Consider the following 25222-nt stretch of genomic DNA (forward strand, 5'->3'; position numbering starts at 1 on the left):
GCTTCTCTATCATTTACTAATTGTAGTGCTTTGGGCAAACATTAGTTAATTTCTTTAATTCATTGTTTCCTCATTGTAAAGTGAGGATAGTAATACTATCTACATTATTGGACTTTTGTAAGGATTGAATGGGTTTATATGTCTAAGACATTTTAAGACCTCACTAAATGCTAGAGATCATCATCATCATCATCTTCATAGTAGTTGTCAGTACTGTCAAAATAATATTCTGTGGCTTCATCTGTATAATTCTCACTTAATTTTTGTGACCAAAATGAAGTTTTCTAGCTTTCTCAATCATTTATTTTTGGGAAAGATTGGTTATTATCTTTATGCGTCAATAAGTAGTAGGTGGAAAAGATGTTAGTATTTACCTGTTTGGTTACTTGATAAAAATCTCTTTACTTTTGCTTATTTGAGCTATAGTATTTTAACTTAAGAACTTCTTTGAATAGTATTTTGTTTCTATTTCCTCTCTCCATCTGTCTAAAGTATTTTGTTTACTCAGGTAGTTTCCCATATAAATACCTCTGTTAAAATTAAACTAAATTTAAGTTTAGTTTGTTTCAAAAAGAAAATTTTTATCATATATTTTAAAGCCAAATATAATTTTTAAAACTTTATTGTTTTTTAAGTAAATATTTTTACATTTACTTTTACTTCTTGAACTTGACTAATCAAGAACTAAGTATAATTATGAGAGTTCTGCCTTATTATCTAAAATTTGCATCCTTTCACGTTTTAAACACTGAACTCTGAAACCTAACACAAATACTGTAAGAACATCTGAGGTGGATAATTAAAGTATAATTAAGTTTAAATGCCTTGGTGAAGGAGTATAAAAATTATTTAAATTCAATCGGCTAGTACATTTGCAGTTTTCTTTTATTAGGTGTGAAATCTAAGAATCCCCTGCCAGCTCTTGAGGGCTCAATCCAGAATGTTGAATTGAAGTACTGCAGCACATCATTGGTCAAATGTGCCTCTGGGACCGTGGGATCAATAAAAATTTGTGCCAAAGCCCCAGGTATGTGCAGCTGGACCGTGTAAAACTTTATTGCCTGTATAGGAGAATTGGCCTTGCATTTTACAAGGAGCATTACTGAAACAAGAATTTACTCATTGTTCCTATGAATCAGAGGTTTTAATTTTTTTTTAGTTTTACTTAAAAAAGTTTAAAAGTGCCAGAATGACACTTCTTGACTTTAAGAAATTGTTTTTTAATTATAAAAAATGCGTAGCTTTAAGAAATTATGAGGGAGAATAACTGAAGCAATATAACCCTTTGGGGCGAATTAGGAGTTATATATGACAAATATTAAGTAAAATTATGTTAGTCTACTAGGATTGAAATCCTGACTCTTTATAAATTTAGGGTTATAATTGACTCTTCCTTCCTACCAGTGTTTTACTTCTATTTTGTAATTACTCAGCACAATAAATTTTAAGATAAGTTGATTGTAGCACAGATTATGTAGAATTTTAGAAGACAGTGTTTACTTATTTTTATAAACTTTTTTGAACATATTCCGTATTCATTAGCAGGATGTTTAAGGATAGTTTTAAATTAGAGATGCTTTTATCAGCCAGACTCCTTAAGAGTATAACCAAATGTATTGGTAATGTTACCAAATAAAATTGAAATGTTATGGTGTTAGGATATTTTTAAGATCAAACATCTTTAAACTATGGCAATAACGTTTTACTTTGTAAATTTGTATTGATATTTTGTTTGTTTATTTTTCACTCAAAATTTCTGTTTAGGTGACATTGGAAAAGAGAAGTTGATCCCCTTACTTCAGGGTCCATCTGACACTAAAGACCTTCATAGTACCAAGTGGCTCAATGAAAGTAGAAAGCCAGAATCTCTTCTGGCTCCAGATTTGATAGCCTTTACAATCCAAGTTCCCCAATATATGGATTACTGCCACAATTCTGGTAAGTACCAACCTATCATTATTCCATCATTTTGCATTTTCTAGAGTGTTTTTAAATTAGGCTTCGTAAAAGGATAGTTTATGTTTATTGGAATGTCCTCTGCATTTTTGCTTCTCTAAAATGCAAATGAGTTTTTTCATGTCTTCTTTGATTATTGAAATGTTTACAATAAGTTTTGAAGAATTTAGTTTTGTTGTAGTACCTTTTTCAGTTGACTACTGCAAATTAGTTTTTGAAAGGCCTATCTGAGAATGCTTTGTCATCATGATTCTAGAGATAATACTCCTCAAAATAAAGGTTTCAGCCTGGTGAGAATGGTGAGAAATGAAATCTGAAGGAAGGAATTATATGAAAATGAGGCCATACCCAAAAGTACTATATGAATAAGAGATTTTATCCATTTTTTACAGCAGCAATTGGTAAATATTTTAATAAAGGGACAGAGAGAAATTCTAGGTTTTGTGAATTGTTGTGTTCACTGACCTCAACCATCTTGTTTGGCTCTTGCAACACAAAGATAATCATTTACAATGCATTAATGAATGGATGTAACCGTGTTCTAGTAAAGTTTTATTTATAAAAACAGAGAGTGGGACAGATTTGTATGGTTTACTGACCCCTGTTTTAGGGAGAAGAATTAGTGGTTAAGCTGAGGATTTAGCTCAATGGAGTAAGCGCCTACCTTGCAAGTGTGAGGTTTTAAGTTCGATTCCCAGTACCAAAAAAAAAAAAAAAAGGAAAGAAAAAAAGAATTAGTGATTAATATCTCTTAATTATGCTGTTCATTAACCCTTTTATGTAATTATCAACATAGTACTTTTTTGGTATTTTCTCATTGTTGTATTAAGATTTTAATTAAACTGAGCAAATCATTCATTTACAAGTTTGGTACCTATAAAGGAATTACTCCTATCTGAATCTGTTACATAGTCTTGAATTAGTCAAGAACTGCTAAATTTTTAATTTGGCATATAACTAGAGTAACAAGGTGATCTTTTAACAATATTTATGTCATTCTTTGTGATTTAAATGTATTTCAATGTTTAGAAAGTATATTTGAATTTTCTTTATATGAATCTAAAAGTAAACTATGATAGGAAGAATTATCTGTGATACCTGTTATATTAGATGAATTTTTGTACTTTTTGTTAAGGAAATTCTTGTAATCTTCAACATTAGTTTATATTTAGTGATATTTATGGATTTATGTATAAAATTTTACTATAATCATCCCGTTTGGTACTTTGAAAATATTCCTTTGGGTATATATGAATCCTAAAATTTAACATGTTTTTATGTAAACTGTATTCACATTTATTTAGGCTATTTTCAAATTTAAGTTTTCCATCCACCTTGGAACTGCTACCCACAGACAAGGTTTAGGTACTTATAATATTGTTGAGAGAGCTCATACATACATTTTAAAGCCAATTTTAACAAAAGTAACTAAGTAAAACTGTAACTCAAGATTATATTCAGTTTTCTTTGGTTTTTAGCTGGAATATTTAATGGAAATGAGATTAAACAGGAATCTTTCCTGGTGATAAAAAAATGGATGTTAAGTAGATAAAACCTTTTGCGGTAAACATCAAAAGAGAAGTTCAGGTTATCTGCTGGCCTTTTCAGAAACAGATGGGTGTCTCAGTGACTTTGTTAATGATGTTTTCCCATGAATCTGTAGACTTTTCAGTGATGCGCCTACTAACAGGCTTCTGAGGCCCTGGGATAATATGTGCAAGATAGTCACCACTGTGCCTTTGCTCCAAATTGAAGGAGAGATTAAAACTAGGACCAGTAAATTCGGTTGATATTATACAGAAGTTAGTTACATGATTTTGAGAGGAGCTTAGTCAGGTAGGGTCCTTTGTGATTTTAGAGTTTGAAGAAATGGACAACTTCATTAATAGGACCTATGAATTAATGGTCAGACTCTGAACTGGCCTGGAAGATGGATCGTCAGACTAGACATTTTTACATTTTCTAGGTTGTTTACCAGTTTGTCTTTTAACGTTAGGATTTGAATTGATGAACATTACATCCCTCAGCCTTAAAAGTCCTTAACTTCAAGGAACCTCTTTATATTAACCATTGTCAAAAGAACCACACTTTTATAATCTCACAAAACTACTTTGTTTTTGAAGTGTTACCAACTCCCTTTGTACTTTTCTATCTTTCTCCCTTGATTGCACTCTATAGTTTGCTGGACTTATTACAGTGAAGGAGCTGAAGGGGGTCTTATGGAAATTCTGCATACCAAACCATATTCTGTTACTTTAAGAGGCCCAGTGAATGATACTGACATTTCTTATGTTTGTGTAGATCTTATAAGTCAAATATGGAAATAGATGTTTCTTTGGCTTCTGCATAGGAAAAAGTATTAGTTGGCAATAGATGATGTATATAAAATATTTCAAAATGTATTTTAAACATTTTTATTTTCTGCATATTTAGACTTTAGTTCTTTTTCATATACTATCTTTTGCCCAAAAAATCTAAACCTTTGTTCATTGTAGTATTAATATATGAATATATTTTAGAGTTTTGTTATTAATCACAGAGACCTGTCAACTTAGAATCAAAAGAGATAGGAAATCATCAATTCAATTTCTGATCCAGTATTAGACCTCTTTACATATCTCCATATAGACATTTATTGCAGATCTACTAGCAGTTTTCAGTGTCTTGTGGTAATTATCCTTTTACTATACTATTTGTTTTCTGTGTGGGTTTCTTACAACTGTTCTCATTCCCTCTCTCTCTCTCTCTGTCCCTCCCTCTCTCTCTCTCTTTCTTCTGTCTGTCTGTCTTTTGTGGTACCCAGGTATCAAACTGACAACCTCACACTTGCAGAGCAGGTGTTGTGCCACTGAGCTCTATTTTCAGCCATGTCCTTGCTCTTCTTATACCTCTTTAATTCCAGTTTAGTCTTTTAACATTTAGTTCAACCTCTGCCTCTTTAAAGAAGCTTTCCCTGAAATTCCTACTCCCTCCCCATTTGAAGAGGTACCTCTGTTAATATTCTTTCATAGTTTAATGTACTTTCTTCATAGGCCTGATGACACTGTATACTTATATGGTCTGTCTTCATCACTTACTAGTGAGTTCCAGTGTTAGTCACTGGTTGCTCATCATTTTATCATCAAGACCCTAAAATTACCTTATTCAAGGAATGCTTGAAAGATCAGTTGTTAAATGAATGAATAAATGAATGCATTTTTATGACTGATGGGCAGGGTATGAATGTGTTTGACAGAATTTACTCAGAAGCAAGTTCTTAATTTATAAGAAGTGCCTCCTCTCTTTTTCTTCCTCCTCTTTTCCTTCAAATAACTGCTGCTAGAGAACATATCTACCAATGTCTTCCTCTGTTAGATAGTTTTAATTACTAGCAGATCATTTGTTCATTGGACTGTAAGTTACTTGTTCTGGTTTTACTCTTATTAGTTATGTGAAATAATGTGTCAGCCTTAGTGTACCTTACTTAACCCCAGCCCTTTCTTTTTCATCCTCTTCAGTCTGTGCATTTATCGCTGTGATCATAACGAAGCCTTCATCTGTTTAGTCTCCACATGCTTAAGAAACAAGTTACTATAGGACAGTTAGGATTTTTGGAAACCTTGTGAGTGGAAACAGTGACTGTTTTTTTCTTTTGGAGTATTCTTTGAAAGATGTTTGTTTATTGAATGACCTTAGAAGATAAGATAAAGTAGCAAATGGAGTATACTTACTCTACCCGTTATAAAACATACAGTTCTTAACTCATTCACTCCATGTGTAGACATCTAGTTTGACACATCTTTGTGTCATCTTAATTGTGGAACACAGGGGCAAAGGGAACTGATGCAAATATATTGATATGTGCCCTAATTAATAACATCCTTAATGTGACTGAAGAATATTATCTTTAGCAGTATTTATGAGACTGTGGTTGGATAAAATCTTAGTTCTTTTAAAATTCTTGACACCAGAACAATGCTGTTTGTTATTTCTTCTTTTTGATTCTCTTAAAACAGATGTTTCTTTTTGTTCCTTAAATACAGTTTGTTTATACAATTATTATAGATCTTTTTCTTTCTATTTGGGTTATTTAAGCAACACAATTTTAATTACTAACTATACTTTTATACCTCTGTCCATTTATTTTATTTGATATCCACATTCTAAATTTCAGCCACCACTTGCCATTTTCCTGAGCGTATTTTAATGGTGCCTATTTAATAAAATCACTATGTATTTTCTCTATTTCATTCATAATTACTGTTTAAAGTAATGCTTTCCCTCTTGATACTTAATATTGTCATTTTCAGGATTAGTTTAGTTCCTTTTTTTTATACAACTGGTATCTTACAAAAGTTCCCCACCTTAACTAAATAGTGTGAGCTAAAGATCACAAATTTATTTTCCTCGTGATTCAGATTCATTGCCATACTATTTCTTCTGTATTTGAAAATATCTCTTTCTAAATGTGTGCTCTAAAATTTTATAGTGCCTTATATAACAAAATATATAAATATACTTCTCAGATTTATAGTAACTATTTTCTTCACTTTGTATGCCACTAAAAATCATCAGTTTTTTTCACATGATCTATTGTTAAGACAATTTACTATATCCAGATTAGTTTATGAATTTACATGGAAATCTTTACACTTATTTCTATGGAGTTTTCCCAGTTTGTATTTCTCCTTAATTAATAATAAAGATATCTTTCCATATATCTTATGACTGTACTTACTTGCAGAAGTCAGGTGACATGCTATTTTATATTTTTATTGTATAAAAGTCAAAATATCTTTTTCTTTATAAGACTAGAAAAACAGAAATTAGTTGATTATTGTGGTATTCTAAAACAATGTAAAACAAGTGTTTCTCTCAAAGGAATATATAAATATAATAACAATTTAAGCCAAAATTCTTATTCTTTAATCTGTTTCATATGTAATATTTCCAAGTTTACTACATTGTCATGAATTTTTATACAGTTTAGACTTTACTCATCAAGTATGAAGAATGTTTGTTAATTTTTAGTAGAAAAGAAAGTCAGAATTACAAGTCTAGTCTTAGAAAAAATGTATTTAAGTTGGGGATTGATTCGTTCTTGATTAAAATATACCAGCAAGCATACTCTATTCAAGTTTTTGGTTAGAATTTGACTTACTAAGGAGATTTTAAAATGGAAATAATATTTTATATTGTAAATTTCAATTTATAAGGACTACCTTTTTTGTTTCAAAAAATTTTCATCACAACGTAGAATTAAGTGTATAACCTTGAAGTTATGTTTTTATTTTTTTTTGACATAACACATGGGTACGAATACTTATAGATTATAACAATTAGAGACAATTCACATTTGTGGTTTGGGCATAAATGTGTAAAAATTATACCCATCTATCTTACTACATTTCCTCTCCTCTCCCTGAGGACTTTACTATGTACTTTATCTGTAATTGTTGCCAGTTTTCTATCATGTTCCCACTGGGCTTCTGGTGCAAAAAATCTTATCCTCTTGATGACAGAGCTTGCCTGAATGATTTCATGCTCCTAGCATTTTTTGTTCACGGGAATTAGGGGCAAAATGTAACTACAGCTGAACAGAGCGTCTATTTTTGTAATTTTGCAGTTTGGCCTCTGTTATTGGAACTAAATGAAGAGATGCAGGTGTTCTCCAGTCTAAGCCCTTTGGGAATTTTGATGGTAGATGCTTGAAAAGAAAATGCATGTGTTTCCAGAGTCAAACAGCAGCTGTGAGACAAGGATTTATGTTTTTCTCAGAACTTTGGGATTTCAAAATGTTACATTTAATCACAAGCACAGAAAAGGGAGCAAATGTTAAAGATGTTATGCATAAGAGGAAGTTTACTGATCTCTTTACCATACGAACTAGTTGTGGACATACATGAACAAAGTGATTTTTACGTGTAATATAAATAATTTTTGAAGGATTATGATAGTTATCACAACAGAGTGTTTTGAGAATATTACATCTGAGCACAGGGTTTTTTTTTTTATTATTCTAATTTTTCACAAAAAAGACTATTGTTCTTTTCCATTTAGAAAAACATGCATGTCCATGCACACAAGCAATGAAAGGAATGGTAAAATATTTATTATATACATTTTGATTGCCCTTTTCCACAGATGTTCAAGTGATAAATATCTAATTGTGAAGACAGCGCAATGATTTGAGGTATAAGAAATGGAACTTCTAAAAATCTAGACTAGTAATTAAAGAAATCTGCAGATACATATTTGAAACACATATGTACTTAAAAATTTGTACAAATTAAAACAGATAAATATTAAAGTTTTTTTTCCTTTCCAAATCATGAAGTTACTATATGTTTTAATTGATGACTAAATTATTCTTCTTTAGGGCACAGGACTACTTTTCAGTATTCCATATTTTATTCTCTTATTTTCTTATTTCATTGTACTTTGTTTTTAGTGCAATCTTTAATTCATTATCCAACAGATATTTATTTACCCAACAAATACTTTATTACTTTATACTTTATTGTAAAGTAAGTTTTCTGTATGTAGAAATAAATGATATGTTCAAGTTACTTTACTGCTATAATCTCTAATATATTGAGGAGTAGACATAAAAATAACCATGGCAGAATGAACGAATAAAAAGTTAATAAATGAGTGAGTGATAAAAGGGCTTATATTCTGGGTTTACCAGCATTCACTGTAGACTGTGTCATTTTGAACAAGTTAGTCATTCTGAATACTGGTTTCTCAATTATTAAGAGGATTTATTTATTATCTATTTATTAAGATTGTTGTGAAAATTAAGTTAAATATCATATTCTCAAGTACGTTGTAAACTATAAAATATAATGGAAATTTTGAAGTTAATTCCTGAATACTACTGTATGTTAGTCACTTATTTAAAAACATAGAATTCTACTGCGTTTTTGGTTTTTCTTTCTTGTTCTCTACATCCTAATTATTGTATTTAAACTTTTCAATTTATCTTTGTAAATCTGTGTGTATGTACTTCTGAAGCTAAAGGAGCAAATCTTTTACCAAATTCCAGAACCCTCCTTTCTTGATGCTAGAATCAGGAACAGTTTCAATAGCTACAGGAAATTACTTGTTCCTTTGAATAGTCCTGGATTCTGGAAGGAAGCCAGAGAGAAAAATCCCTTGAGTCGTGTGGGTGACCAGTTGTTTCCCTTATTTATAGGACATGGTAAAAAATTTGGCATTTTTTTACTGATTGTATAGTAAAAGTAAACTGATATTCAAAGAAAGTAAGTAATAACTTCATTAGTAAGTGCTAAATTAGTATATAAAGAATACTCAGGTTGGAAATTGGCCACAAGTGCACTTAACTATAAAGTATATAATAGTTTATAGTTTATTTAAAGAATTTAAAATATGAATTAAAAAGCTGTCATTACTCATTTGTATTTTAGAAAGTGTTGTAAATCTGCAAATTAAGTTTTCAGTTTTGTAAATCCTTTTATAAGTTTCAATAACACTAAACGTGTGATCCTCTACAGATACTGAATTTGGCTATATAATAACTTAGTGATAAAATTCAAATTCTTTTGTATCCATTCCATTAGTTGTATTTTCCCTCCTTAACTATTTTATCTCCTGCAGCTGAAGTAACTTTTGCATTCCTTTTAATCACTCTAGTTTGCATAGGAATTATTCTTAAACCATTATTGTATTTTGTAAGTAAAGGAGAGTAAGTTTTCCATTCATGAATAAGAATTTACTCAGAGTGTTTTTGTTTTGTTTATTTTCTTCTTCTTCTGTTATTTGACCTTCTGCCATCTCTTCTTTCCTCACTCTCTTCTAAGGACTACTGTGGCACTTTGACCAGAGGTCACAGTAGTTAGTACATGATAGGCATTCGGGGAGTATGAGATGTGCAAAGGCAATTCTTTTTTTGCCATTTGAGCATAGCTTTATTGTTTATAATTCTTTATTATTTTATTTTTAAATTGTTCTCTAGGGAAATATGTAGTTTGATTGTAGTTTGTTTGGAGTATTTTTTAAGAAAGAAGTCATGATTCTTATATAGCTACAAAATGGCCAAGCATTATAGATTTTACTTAACTCATTCGTAATGAGGAAGCTAGACAGATATTACAGCCAGATCATGGAAGAATTAAACCAAACAAAAATAAACAACCAACAAAAAACCAGAGGCATTTATAAATCAGTAATATTGAAATAAGTTGTAAATGAGACAAACTGTCTTCTTCCAACAGTCAGGAAGGAAGTTAACTATACTTCTTGATAGAATTTATTTGGGTTCCTATAGTTATGGATTATTTTGCTTTGCTATCAGTTATTTACAATTTACTGCTTTGTAAAGTAAGTCAAAGGCAATGAAAGGCAAAGTCTGATAGAGTCAGGCTCAGATACCTTGGAAGGATGTGCTGTAAACAATGCATAGCTTTGCGTTAAAGTGCCATTTATTTCCTACAGCCTTACTAAATTCCAGATGGGTAGGCTATTTTTAGCTGAGATGCTTTAAAGATAGAGACTGTTCAGAAATAATTTTGTGAAGCCAAGGTTCAATGCTTGGAGAGAAAATTAAAGGGAAATGATACCACCGGCAGAGGGCAGTGATGAAATAAGAGTTTCCTCGTGTCTAGAGGAGGTTTGATTACTGAATAGTTCTTGTGTAGACCATGACTTTCACTTGTGAAGTCTTGTCATATTAATTTTCCTTTCACCAGTTTCTTTGTCAAACCACATTTCAGAATGTTTTTAAATTTGGTTTTGTTTTGTTTTAAAGTAAATAACTAAAAGTTTATTATAAGGAAATAATGTATTTTAAACAATTTTAAAACTTTTTTAGAAAAGAATTGATACAGCAAATATTTGAATATTGAATATATGTTAGGTACAACTTTAAGGAACTATCTACCCTCCACCTATGTGAGAGAAGATTCCCCAAATCTCATAGAAGTAACATTTTTTGGATTATTACATTTAATTTTAGTGTTTACTTTGTTGTGTTTTTCTTAATGAAATTAAAAATAAAATATTATGTTAACTGTTAAAAGCTTCTTTAAAATGTAGAAATTACAATTTTTAATTAGAGTAAATATTTAATTTTTGCTGAGTTATTTTTTCCTTTGGCACTTGGGATTGAACTCACAACCTCACGTTTGCCAAGCAGGCACTTATGCTGCTGAACTAAACCCGCAGAGCCCTAAATATTTAATTTTTTACACATAGCTCAGTGGCACCGTGCCTGCCTGGCAAGCACAGAGTCCTGAGTTCGATTTCCTCAAATGGAGGAAAAAAAAGAGTAGTCATCTTTAATAATCTCAGTTTTAAGACTGTTAAAGAAGTAATCTGAAACATTTAAAGCATAAGGATATTCATGTCATTTATAGTAGTCACAGTCACCAGAAGTAAACAATTATGAATTGAATTAAATTATATCCTTAGAATGCCTTCTTTAGAATCAGGTAATAAAAAGTATTTGTTGTAGGATAAAGTTTATATTAAAAGCTTATGTGAAAAAAATAGAAATCTTCATTGAGGACTACATCTATAGCTGAGTAGTAGGACTGTTTTTTAGCATGTGTGAGACCCTAGTTTTGATCACCAGCATCACCAAAGAAAATAAAAAGTAAACCTATGTTAAATAAGTAATGAGGAAGCTAGACAGATATTACAGCCAAATCACAGAAGAATTAAACCAAACAAAAATATACAACCAACAAAAAACCAGAGGCATTTAAAAATCAGTAATATTGAAATAAGTTGTAAATGAGACAAACTGTCTTCTTTCAACAGTCAGGAAGGAAGTTAACTGTAGATGCATATGGATGTATGTGTGAGTGTATATTCATATATAATATTCATAGAAAGTTTTTATGATTGTCAGTGCTTGACAGTACCACTCACGTTTGTATTCTTCCATAATGTTTGCTATTTTTGTTAATATTATAAACATTTGTAAATATTTCTTTAAAGTTTTTATTTCAACTAAGTTACCTATAGGTCATTATAGTTGTTTTTCTTACAAAAAGATATTCTTGCACAGTAGTTCTTGTATTGCCTTTAAATTTTCACTTATTGAATTTTTATTATATGTTTGCAGCACACAATGAGTACATTCATTGGGGGTGTTGGCTCATGTACAGAACACATTTTAATTCTTTATGCATCCACTTTTTTTTTCCTCTTCCTTCTCTTCCCCTATATCCTGTAATGTAAAGTTTATAAATTAGTTTTTAAAGATGCTTTATAAGTTTTATTTTATACCTGAATAAAATATCAGATTCTATGGTGGTATAATCTGTTTCCCTAAACAGCTTTAGTCGATAACTAGGGACAAAAATGTTTATACTACCTTTATGTTTTGCTGCAATTTTTTTCTCGTTAACATGTATCTTCTTTTTGAAGTGCAGTTGCAATTCTAATGTAGTCACTACCTGGGACAATATAACACAGAACAAGTTCTGGTCTATGTTTGTTTTCACCTGAAAAACAGATTTTATAGTACTTGAATGAATTTTTACATAGATGTTGTCACAGTTAAAATGGTAAGCTATCTTGTAATTTTGTTGTTAAACACATGATAAAGTTGAACTACATGTAATCCCTGATTTGTGATGGTTAGTTACTTTTTTTTTTTTTTAACTTTGTGATGATATAAAAGTGATGTGCATTTCAGAGCCATACTTTGTTTTTGAAATTTGATCTTTACCTGGCCTAATGATTTGTAGTATCATACCTCCTATGATGATCTCTTATGACATTAGGCTGCAGTACCCACTGCAGTTTTGAGTATGTCATATGTTCCCCAAGGTGAACCTCAAATATTCTCCAAGTATGCTGTGTTGCAAACTGTGATGTTTGGTAGGTTTTGGTGCATTAGCTGCATTTTTGGCTTAAAATATTTTCAATGTATAATAGGTTTATTGGGACCTAACCCATTTATAAATTGAGCAGTATATGTACTATCAACTTAGAATGGAAACATGAGGTATTCTTCCTCTAAAAACCATAATTTTAGGAAGGAGTTTGAAAGTGCAGTAAATTTGAATATTGTCGAAAATGGTTCTTTGTCAAGTAGAAGTAATTTTAGGTAGGAGAATTCTATACTAATACTAATAAAAAAATCCTTTAAATGTACTTAAAGGTATTTAGCAGCATTTCCAGGACATGAGAGGTTGAGAATGATGATCTTAAAAAACAAAATAGAACAAAATAAAACAACCTTAAAATCCTTAATTTCAAATTTGTTTCTCTCTTCTTGATTCAAGAATAATTTACAATTATTATGATTGGGATTATTTTTTGATTTGACTTGAGAAATGTTACATTTTTATGGGGTTACTTGATAAGAGTTGACAGAGGTAACGAAAAGTCAAGAATTTAATGAGGATTTATTTCTATAGTTGAGCATGAAACTTTCTGAAATAATGAATTATAGTAGTGAAGGAAGGCAAAGCCTAATGGATGATTTTTGGGGGGATATAGGGAATAACAGCCCCAAACCCTCTAACAAGGTGGTGGCCTGTAATAAATAAAGAGGAAATAGGGAAAGAAAAATAAACAATGTTAAATTAATAGTTATCAGATAAGAGCTTCTTAATAATCAGTTCGATATTATTAAATCATTAATTGCCAGTTATCCTTAACATAGTATTTTGTTATAAATATTATTTCTGTACTAGATGAATTGAGGAAGAGAGACTTTCAAGAGCATTTGTAGTCCAGTAACAAGAATAAAGCAAAACATTTTATGGATGGCCAAGTGTGGTCATCAGAGCATTTAGTGAATGTAAGTAAAACCAACTTTTCTAGTTTGGTGTTCCTTTTTACTAGTATAGTTTAAATGATTATTTTTAGGTAGTTGAATAATTATCTTCATTCATTCAACACATGTGTACCTGTTACTTGTCGCGGTAAAAGGATGAACAGCACTTTGTGCCTTTTCTTTTCCTTTTTTTCACCCTGGTACTGGGGTTTGAACTCACTACCACTTGTTTGCAATGCAGGCGCTTATGCTGCTGACCTAAATCCCTAGTTCTGCATACTTTTTCTTAATGACCCTACAGGTCACTTAGCGAGACTTACAGGAAAGCAGAGATATTTAAAAGGCATTGAACAAATGTGTCAGTTTATGTTGAAGTTTTTGTTACTTGGGAAAGGATTCATGGAATAAGTCAGGGCTTGGAGGAGTCTTTCATTATGATCAGGATGAGAAACAATGGGTCTGGTTTGGGGAAACTGTAAGTCCTGTATAACTGAAGCAAGGATAGGAGTTCATGCCTGATAAGTAAGCCACTTTAGATTATATGAGTCATTTTAAAAGATTTAAAGGGTGTGCTAAAGGGAAAGTTAAAAGCCTTTTCATATTTATGTGTTAGAACCCAATTTAGCAGTGTAGATAAGGCAAAAGAAAGGAATAGTAAAAAGAACCTTGCATTGAAAAAAATGATAATGTCAATGAAAAAATGCACAAATTTGTTGGATAAACAATGTGTTGCAATTAACGGATGATAATTAATTGAGTGTGATGGCCAGTGGAAACAGCACTATAGGTAAGCACCCAGTATGTCAGATGGAGAGGTGAGTAGATAGAAGAATAACTTTCAATATCACAAATAACAAAGGAATGAGAACAGTTTAGGTGGTGAAGGAGCTTACGTAAACGAGAAAAAATTGGGCTGAATTTACTCCATTTCTCAGAAGCATGTTCACCCAAAATCATTTCAACAATAATGGCATTTTATCTGTTATCTCTTAAAGGTCTCACCTCTGAAAACTTACTTTGGCAGTTAAATTACAACTGAAGTTTTGGGGGAGAACATTCAAACCACAACAATAATAGTAATAGACTACAATAGGATAACATAATATATAATAATGTAATATGGTAATGCAATGTAATTAGTAGTAATACTAATGTTTTTCTGCTTTTTCCTATATGTCATGCATTATTCTAAGTATTTTTTCCTTGTACCCAAGCAGTTTGACTCTAAAACTCACATTCCTCACGAGTTATATCAAAGAACAAGTTTTCTGAAGACTTAATTGATTATTCACTTTGTTTAATTATGGTAATTTTATTTATTGACATCTATCTACATGTAAGACTGCCAGAAGTTGGCAGAAAAGTATATTCAATATAGGGCTGTGATCAAACTTTAGCAAGTATTGTACTTGAGTGGAAATAGAGTACACCAATTAATTCGATTTGAAGGAAAGAGGATGAATGACTTTAGAAAAGGTCTCTCAAAGGAGAATGGTAAAAAGTTGCACATGAGCTGAAAATTCATGTTTTGGCATTGCAGATGGTTTAAATTTGCTTATATTTTATTTTAAATGGTGATCCTCAGCTAAAAACCATGTTTTTATAGAAATATAAAATGAAAAATTGTTAAAAAGTAGTAAGTATTGATGTGAAGGTAGTTTTTCCTCTATAAAGTATTTCAATTAAGTATAATTAAAATGTCATTTAAAATGTAAATTTTGAAATGATTCTAAAATATAAAATATTTGCAATACTGTTACTTTTATTTTTTAAGAATTTTATAATTAAAATAAGTATTAGGATCATGGGATTATATTTAGTTCATGTAACTTGACTTAGGGTTAATTATTAATTAGAAGTTGGTTTTTTAGCCTTAGAAAAACAAATGTAGAAGTGAATAAAGTACAATTTTTTATTGGACTCTTTGTTCACACAGTGTGACATAAGAAAGCTTCAGTCAGTCTGTGAAAGGGATGATTTAACACAACTGTTGGAGTGAAACATCTTTATCAAGTTAATACAAGAAACAGTCATGCCCTACTTGAATTACTCATTTATAATAGCTGAAAAGTGACCTACAAGTGGACTTTGAAATCCTGGGAAAATAAGATGCTTGCATACATCCAAAAATTGGAAGTCTTTACTCCTTAGCAGCTGGGAAATGTTGAGCTCTTATTATCTGCTGGGTTTTTGGCTTTCAGGAATTTGTGACCAATTTAATTACTGACCAACTTTATTCATTATTTTTACTGATTGAGGTCTCTGAAGTATATGACTGTAGTCTCGGAAGTTCATAGCTTAAAAGATCATAATTGGATATTATGTATTTCAAATTTATAAAAAAGTAAACACATAGACCTTGATGTTTTCATTTTAAAGTTGTGACATATGATGTTGTATTGAAAATACAATGGATAGGGGCTGGGGTTTAGCTCAGCGGCATAAGCACCTGCCTTGTAAGCAGGCAGTCGTGAGTTCGATCCCTGGTACCGATAAAAAGTGAAAAAGACCCCCCCCCAAAAAAATACAATGGATGTTTAATATTCTGTGCGTATCTTTAGTTTTGCTGTCATAGCTACTTTAGTGTCCTGAATTCACCCAAAACATTTATATCCTTTTGACTTTGAGGAAGAGCCATGGTGCCAGATCTGGTGAGTAAGGTGAATGAGACATACTGTAATGTTTTCATGAGTCTGTCTTTCCATGGATGGTACATGGCAATGGCATTTACCATAGCTTTAATGACACTTCATACTCAGATTACTACAAAGTAGAAATAATAATCATACAAATCAATGTGCTTGTCTGTCTGCCCATCCGCCTTCCCACCTGCCTGCCCACTTGCCTGCCTCCATCCTTCTTTCCTTCTTTTATGTAGTTCAGGCTGGTCTTGAATTTACAGTGATCTTCCTGCCTCAGCTTTCTAGTGCTGGGATTACAGGCATGCGCCTGGCAATTTGTTCCCTTTAAATATGATGTAGAATGGATTTATGTCTAAGAGTTACAAAGTTTGCGCCATACATTGCGGTACTGAAGCAAGTTTTATACTTTGTGGCCCTTTGTTGACTTGTATAAAATACAGAATATGGTTTATTTTGAACCACAATTTATAAACGTACAAAGCAATTGATTATTTGTGCTTCTTACTTGGTTTTTACTATGTGGTGGCTAGATAAAAGAGAATTTTGAAGAAAAGTTTCATTTTATATGAAGGAAGAAGTGTGTCTGTAGCTTCAAGGCTGTTACTAAATTAATAAAAGCAAGGTTTTTTGGAATATGCTGGTAGAATTGCTGTTTATAGAAAAGTGGCATATTATGACAGCAGTGAACAGATGACAGGAAGATTAAGCAAGGTAGCATATAGCTCATAGTGGACAATATTGATATTGTTTGCCTGTCTTTATGTCTTTGGGGAAACATACTAAGCATTGGTATTGCTGGATCAAGTGGTGTTTCTTGTTTTTAGTTTTTTGAGGAATCTTCATAGTGGTAGTAATAGTTTACATTACACCAATAGTGTATGAGGGTTCTTTTTCCCCTTGGATACTCATCAGTAATCATTGTTTTTTCCTTTTCTTGATGATATCCACTTTGACCTGGAGTATGATAGGATCACAGTGTAGTTTTGATTTTACATTACCCTATTGGCTAGAGATGTTGAACATTTTTTGATATACGTATTCATTATTTATACTTTTTTAGAGAAATGTTTTTTTCTATTGATCTGTCTGTTTATTCACTGGGTTATTTATTTTCTTGCAATTAACTGTTCAAGCTCTTAAATATTTTAGATATTCATTCTCCATCAGAAGAGTAGCTATCAAAGATTTTCTTTCATTCTATATATTATCACTTCACTCTGGTGGTTATTTCTTTGGTGCAGAAGATTTTAAATTTGATATAATCAATTGATATAATTGATTATTGTTAGTATTTCCTGTGGTATGGAATCCTAGTCCAAGAATTCTTTGTTTTGCCTATGCCTATGGCTTCAAGTATCTCCTGTATGTTTGCTTCCAGCAGTTACAGTTTCTAGTCTTGTATCTGGGTCTTTGATCCCCTTTGATATTGTTTTAATGCAGGTTAAGAGGTAGGGATTGAATTTTAGTTTTCTGCATAAGGATACTCAGTTTTCCTAGCACTGTTTTTTAAAGGGGCTTCCTTTCTCCAGTATGTTATTGACTCCATTTCCAAAAATCACATGACTGTAGCTGCAGAGATACATTTCTGCATCTTGTATGTTTTTGGCCAATACCATGTTTTTTTGTTTTGTTTTATTTATTTTGTATTACTGTGGTTTTATCGTATAATTGAAATTTGTATATTGGAATATTTTTAGCCCCTTTATGCTCAGGATTGCTTTGACTGTTCTTTATGTTTTCTGCTTTCAAAGGTATTTTAGGATTATTTTCTTAGTCCATGAAGAATGTTGCTAGTATTTTAATAGGAGTTAAATTAAATGTGTAGATCACTTTTGGTAATATTTTAACAATATTAATTCAACTAGTCCATAAAGGTCTTTTCCATTTTCTGATGTCTTCTTCAGTTTTAGTGTTCTATAATTTTCATTGGAGATTTGTTTTACCTCCTCAGTTATGTTGAGTCCCTGATATTTTATTTTATTTTGTTGAATTGTGCTTTATCAAAGCTATTGTAACTGGAACTGTTTCCCTGATTTCTTTTTCTGTGGTTTCATTATTGATAAATAGAAAACTTGCTTTTTTGTGTGTTGATTGGTGTAGCTTGTTCCTCTGCTTAATTTGTTTATCAGATCTCAGAGTCTTTTAGTGGTGTTTTCAGGTTCTATCATCTACAAATAGGAATAGTTTGACTTTTTCTTTTCCTATTTCTCTTTCATTTATTTCTCTTGTCTAATTATTGTGACGAGGTAGTTTCAGGTAGTACGTTAAACAGGAGTTGTGGGAATGAACATCTTTGTCTTTCTTATTTTAGAGGAAATACTTTCAGTTTTTACCGTTCATTGTAACTGTGGCCATGGGTTCGTCATACATCGCTTTTATCTTTTTAGGAAAGATCCTTCTGAAATTAGTTCATTCTTTTATCATGAAAAGATGCTGTATTTTGTTAAAGACTTTTCCTGCATCTTTTGATATTGATTTCTGCTTATTGTACTCGTATGTTATATTTATTGATTTATACATGTTGCACCATCCTTGCTTTGCTGAGACAATACTAACTTGATTATGATTTTAATTTTATGATTTTATATGCAGATTATTGTTAAGGTGTTGAGTCGCGCAGCCTAGGCTCAAACTTGTGACTCTTCTGTATAGGTTCCCATAGTACTGGGGTTACAGCTGTGCCTCACTTGCCTACCAAAGGGTAGGCAAGTGCCATGATCTTTTTAATGTGTTACTGAGTTCTGTCTATAAGAGCCATTTTAAGAATTTTTTAATCAAGGGTATTGGTCTGTATATTTCTGTTGAGTTTTTAACCAGTTTTAATATCAAAGTAACCTTGGCTTTAAGGCATAAATTTCAATGCATTTCTTTTTCTTTTTCATGGGAAGGTTTGAAGAGCATTGGTACTTCTGTAAATGATCAGTAAAATTAAGTAATGAGTCCATCTGACCTTGGACTTTTCTTAGTTGGAGGAGTTTTTTACTAGTGGTTCAATCTCATTGTGTGTCACTGATTATTTTTAGTATGTTGGTTCATTTTGTTAGATCATATGTATCAAGGCATTTATGCATTTCTTCTAGAGTCTCTGATTTATTATAATGTTTCAGAATAGTTTCTAATACTCCTTTGGACTTCAGTAGTGTCTATTGTAATTTTAGCTTTTTCATTATTAGTTTAATTAATTTTGGCCTTCTCCTTCTTTTGGTACATTTGGCTAAGAGTTGAACAATCTTATTTATATTATCCAAGAATCAAGTCATTGATTTTTCTTATTTTTTAGTATGTATTTTATTAACTTTCAATCTGCTATACATCCTTTTTTATATCTTCTAGTGGTTTTGGATTTGATTTGTTCTTGATTTTTCTATGACCTTGAGGTTCATCAGTAGATTATTTACTTGGAATTACTCTTTTTCTAATGTAGATATTCTGGCTATAAAATTCCATCTGTGAATTGCTTTCATTGTGTCCCCTAGAGTCAGCCATGTTGTGTTTCAATTATTATTTGATTCTAGGAATTTTTAAATTTTTTTCTTGATTTCTTTAGTGACTCACTGATTTTTCACAAGTGTGTTTGTTAGTCTTCATGTGCTTGTGGCCATTTCTGTGTTTATTTTGCTGTTGACTTCTAGTTACATTTCATTGTGACCTGATAGGATGCCTGAGATTGTTTCAAGTTTTTTATTTTTTGTTTCAGTAATTATTGAGACTTACTTTATAGCCTAGATTGTCTATTATGGAGAAAGTTCTGTAGGTTACTGAAAAGAGTGTATACACTATCACTGAGTGGAGCATTCTGTAGATATCAAGTTCATTTGCTCTGTGATATATATTCTGATGATCCTTTGAGTTTTTTAATCTGGTACACCTATTTGTGAAATTACCCAGTATGATTGTAAAGGAGTCTGTTGCTTCTTATGTCAGCTAGTCTTTGTTTTATGAAATTGAATGGTCTACCATTCAGTACACATGTATTTACAGTTTATACCTCCTCTTGAATTTTCTATTACCAATATGTAGTGATCATCTTTGTGTCTTCTGACTAATTTTAAAATCTAATTTGACAAATACAGCTAATTATGCTTGATTTTGGACTGTGACTGCTTAGAGTATCAGTTTTTATCCTTTTACTCTCAATCTGTATATTTGAAGGTGAGATACGTTTCTTGCAGACAGTATTTAGATTGATCCAATCATTCATTCTTTTGTATTTTAAATTAGAGAATTAAGGCATTTATATGTTGTCATGAATTTTTATCATGAATTGCTAAATTTAAAAATTAATTTATACTACCACTTAACATTTGTAGTTCGAACATTTTTTCCTGAGCTGCAGATGAATTTTTGGTTCTTTATGGAGTGCCTTCTTGTGGATGCGTCACAGGCACCTTAGAATCAATAATTCCACATTAATTTCACTGTTTTATTCTAAGCCTGTAATTTGAACTATATTATCCATACAATAAATGATACTATCAACTCAATCATAAAGATAAATATTCCTTAAATGTTTCCTTTTCCTAATTTTCTATCCTTTCTAGGTAGAACAAAATTTGTTATTGCTATAAAACTTTTCTATAAGACAAATCTGATTTTGTCACTTCCTTTTAAAATACCTTTTAATTTCTCCCTCATCACTTACTGCAGAAAACTCCGACAACTTAATAAGGGAGGTCTGTTCTCATCTTGTGTGCCATTTGCCTGTGCAAACTCACAATTCTATTAGCATGCTATTTCTCCTTTACTATTTTCATTAATGTATATAATTTTTTGTTGCCTTTCTTTCTTTCTTTCTTTCTTTTTGTTTCTGTCTCTTTTGATTTTTTTTTTTTTTATTTTTCTGAGATGGGGGGGGGGTCCTGCTGTGCTATCCAGGCTGTCTTTGAACTTGGTATTCTCCCATTTCAGCCTCCAGAGTATCTGGGATTACAAGCATGTGCGAGTGCACTTGCCTCAATTTATATAAGTTTTAGTGTATGGAAAGCTCCTTGACTTTTTTTCTTCTTCCTTTATCTTTTCTATTCAACTCAAATATTATTGCCATTGAAAATTTATTTATAAATTTTTCCAGTTCAACTAAGTGCCCCTCATACATGGTTCTCCTTTGCATTTTGTAAGCTATTATGAATATTTTTATTGAAACAATTTTTAAACGTTAATTTTTGTCATTCTTTACCACTAAATTATAAGCAACTAATTAGGGACTATTTCTTTTTTATGTCTGAAACCCTAATGTTTACTTTTATGTCTGAAACCCTAATGTTTACTTTTAGGTATATAATTGCTGTTCAGGGATGGTTTGTTGAATTAATAGATTGTTTTTAATAAAGGTAAAATCTTTGGTAATAGTTCATGATGATCTTGGCTTTATTGAAGGTTAATGGAAAGTAATACAGGGGCAGAAATAAGGAAATGGAATCATATTGAATTATTAATATATTTAACCTTAGTCACTCCTCTAGTTTTGTTTTCTTATTTACCATTTATTTAGCATTATTTGCTCATATGCCTTCTTATGAGTTCTAGTGACTGTCAAAAGGCATGTGTGCTCAATCTGGTTATAGTTAAGGCTTCACTCTCTAATTCTTAATAGTTCATTCTGGGAATGCTGTTTGTTTGTATTTCATAAGATGATTAGAAATACGACATTTTCCCACTTATTTGGCATATTTAGCATATAAATATGAACTGGGTTAACTGATGTCATTTAACCACATCTGGTTGAGAGTACCAGTCCTTGAAGTGAAGTAAGGGGATGAAGGCAGTGCTCTGTCATTTATAGGAAAAGAGGGCATAGAATTATGTGGATTGTATACCTATGTAAGTTAAGGAATTTTCCTGAAGAATACAAGATGCTAATAATTCTTATGAATAGGTAAAGAATATTTGGAAAGGAGATTAAAAAATCTCTGGAATGACAGATGGGCCAGTTTAGTAGAGGCTATATAACTTCTTTGTTATTTAGGACTATTTCATTTTTAAGTGAAATCATGATATTTGGGACTCACCTTAAGTTGTAGTAAGTTCCCACTAGAAGTAGATAGAGACTACACATAGCACAAAATTTTGCTAGTGTACTAATTACATTTACTATAATGATACCATTTAGGTTAGAACTATTTGTTTTTGCCTGTGAATAACCTAGTTCAACTTGGGCCCTAACAAAATGCAGATTAGTGTTCAGATTTATTTAATGAATAAATTGGAGTTGTTTTCTGTGTCATTGGCAGAACAAATTAAACTTTCACCAGTCCAGTGCTTATGCTTACACAGTATTGTGTGGGAGGATTATAGGATAGTGTTTGTCTTCTGACAGCAGAGAATTCTAAACTGAGTTTTCCCATGGAAGAAGCATCTAACTGGAACCCCAGAAGTTTTACTAGAAAGTTTATGAAGTGAAATGATAGTGAATTACTCAAGAGTCACAAAAGCAAGTATGTTATTAACTGACAATTTATTGACTTCATCCCCAAGGCAAGTTGAAAGAAAAAAGGTTAGATTTTAAGCTACACTTTGACTGCTTTGTGAAATGTTTAAATTTTTTAGTTAGGCTGTAATTAGTTAACTCAAACATTTGTATTAGTGAATGAGTAAAATTGCACTACTGTAGATCTAGAAATATGTAGTAATATATCTGGTGCTAACAAAATTGTAACTGAGAATGACTAAGATTACTGGGTACTCCCAAATTCATCTGTTATTTTTAATCTCTTAGAAAAGAGTACCAGTAGTTCAGTGTTCCATATACGTATTCTGAATCTTTTAATATATACCTGTGCTGCATACATTTATGTATGTTTCCTTGGCATCAGAGAAAATAGTATTAATGTTTACAGTTATATACATATATACACCCCCGACTCCACAGTTACGTTTTTTGAGATAGGGTCTCACTATGTAATTCAGTCTGGGCATGAACTCACTGTGTACTGGCCTCGAGCTCTTGGCAGTCTCCCTGCCTTCACCTCCCAAGTGCTGATACTACGGGCTTGTACCATCTTACCTGGGTGGGTACAATAAATTATATTTTAAAACGTTAACTTCAACTCATTTCTCCCCTTTAAAAATTGTTGGAAATTAGCCTCAGGCTTTATAATTTGGAGTTAAAATTTTACACACATGTATATAAGCCATGAAGGATTTGAGACTTTCCATTTTACTTATTTTTCCTTAAAAACACTTGGGTCTACTTAATGAATAATAAAATGAAATTTCATAGCTAGAATTTTTATTTTTTCCTTTGAAAAGTTCTCAATATTGAGATACTTAAAAATATTCATGTCTTTTTCCTGTGTATTACTTGGTTATTTGTATTGTGCATTTGGTCATTTGGGCATTCTTATATTGAAAATACCTATAAATATTCATTAGGTTTTTGGTGTTCCATATTTAAAATCTCTGAAATTAGGATCCCTTATATAATTAAGGATTTCTCACTAGTGCTGGTGGCTTGAGTTGAGGTCAAGTTCTAACTTAAGTGGGGTTTACTTTTGGTCATCTGGTACTCTACACCTTGAGACTATATAAAGATAAATTGTCTGACTGGGACATTTTTATACTTCCTTAGTAATATAAATTTATATAGCAGTTCTACCTGAATGACATGGATCAAATTCCCAAAGATGTGTTTTACTTTTTTGCCTAATATAAAGCTGTAGTCATACAAATTACATGTCTGTATAATCATTTCATTTTATTTCTTGTATCCCAGCACTTTTAATGTATCATCTTTGCAGAACTGCCATAGCATACAGTGTATAGAAATATGCTTATAGGCCCTTGTTCTCAGCCTTCCACACACATATGAACATTTTGGGGAATATTTTAAAACTAACCCAGATCAGATGGCAAACATATATTTATAGAAATTTCAAATGAAAAATTTTTCTTCAGCATTTCTGAGAGATCTGTAGCAATGAGAGATCTGACCAGAATCTCCCATTAAGCTTGGGTTACAGAAGTGTAATTTATCAACTAGTGATTTCATAGCATTAATTTTTTTTGAAATTCTGTATTATTTCTATCCTTTTTACTGTTTTCCTTTTTTTTTTTTCTTTCTTTACAGAAAGAAGGAAAGAAGTCTATGGGTTCTCTAGCCTGTATTTTCTAACCTTCCAAACTTTTGGTTTCTTTCTTTGGTTTTTTGTTTTTTGTTTTTTTTTGGTACTGGGGATCAAACTCACAGTCTAGTGCTTGCCAGGCAGGCGCACTTGTGCTACTGAGCTAAACCCCTGGCCAAACTCCTGATTTCTAAACTATATGGTTAAGTAGAGTTATAAGAGTTACCCCTCTTTTCCTACTCATTTCTGTGTTAGTCACTTTGTTGTTGCTGGGATAAAATATTTGAATCTCCTGGCTTAAATAAAAAGTGGTTTATTTTGGCTCATGGTTTCAGTTTGTTTGACTGGCTATCAGGCAGAAACAACATGGTAGGAAGACTGGAGATCCTGTAATAGTCCCAAAGCAGAGAGAAAAGGGAGCCCAGGGCACAAGAAAACACTCCTCCAGATCACTCCTTAAGTGACCTTTTTATTATCATACCCTAACTCCTAACAACCTATTCAGCTACTGTGCTCATCAATTGATGTATCAAACACATAGTATATTGCCTGCATGATGTAGTCGCCTTCCACACACATATCAACATTTTGGGGAATATTTTAAAACTAATCCAGATCAGATGGCAAACACATATTTATAGAAATTTCAAATGATAAACTTTTCTTCACCATTTCTGGAACTTAAATATCTGAAATCTTCAGGAATACTAAATATGGATAAACTTATTTTATGTTTAGATGTAAGATAGAATCCACATGTACTAACCCCTCATGATTATGTATTATGGATATATACTAATTAAAATAAAAATAGAGTCTTAGTTCAGGTA

The 25222-nt window shown here is 31.5% G+C and overlaps 1 protein-coding gene across 12 annotated transcripts in view; it reads left to right on the plus strand.

The window, feature by feature from the left end:
* Positions 1-25222, plus strand: part of Vps13b (vacuolar protein sorting 13 homolog B) — a 683809-nt gene that overhangs the window by 182511 nt on the left and 476076 nt on the right. For all 12 annotated transcript variants that reach the window (XR_010050305.1, XM_063257835.1, XM_013143877.3 and 9 more), the window contains 2 exons: positions 893-1027; positions 1765-1938. Coding sequence is in view for 11 of the 12 variants with exons in the window: in XM_063257835.1 (XP_063113905.1) it covers positions 893-1027; positions 1765-1938 (309 nt within the window). In the remaining variant the exon portion in view is untranslated. The remainder of the gene's footprint in view (positions 1-892; positions 1028-1764; positions 1939-25222) is intronic.

Source organism: Cavia porcellus, unplaced genomic scaffold (genome assembly GCF_034190915.1).
Source record: "Cavia porcellus strain 051 isolate PalLab524CR breed Dunkin Hartley unplaced genomic scaffold, mCavPor4.1 scaffold_10, whole genome shotgun sequence".
Lineage (NCBI taxonomy): Eukaryota > Metazoa > Chordata > Mammalia > Rodentia > Caviidae > Cavia > Cavia porcellus.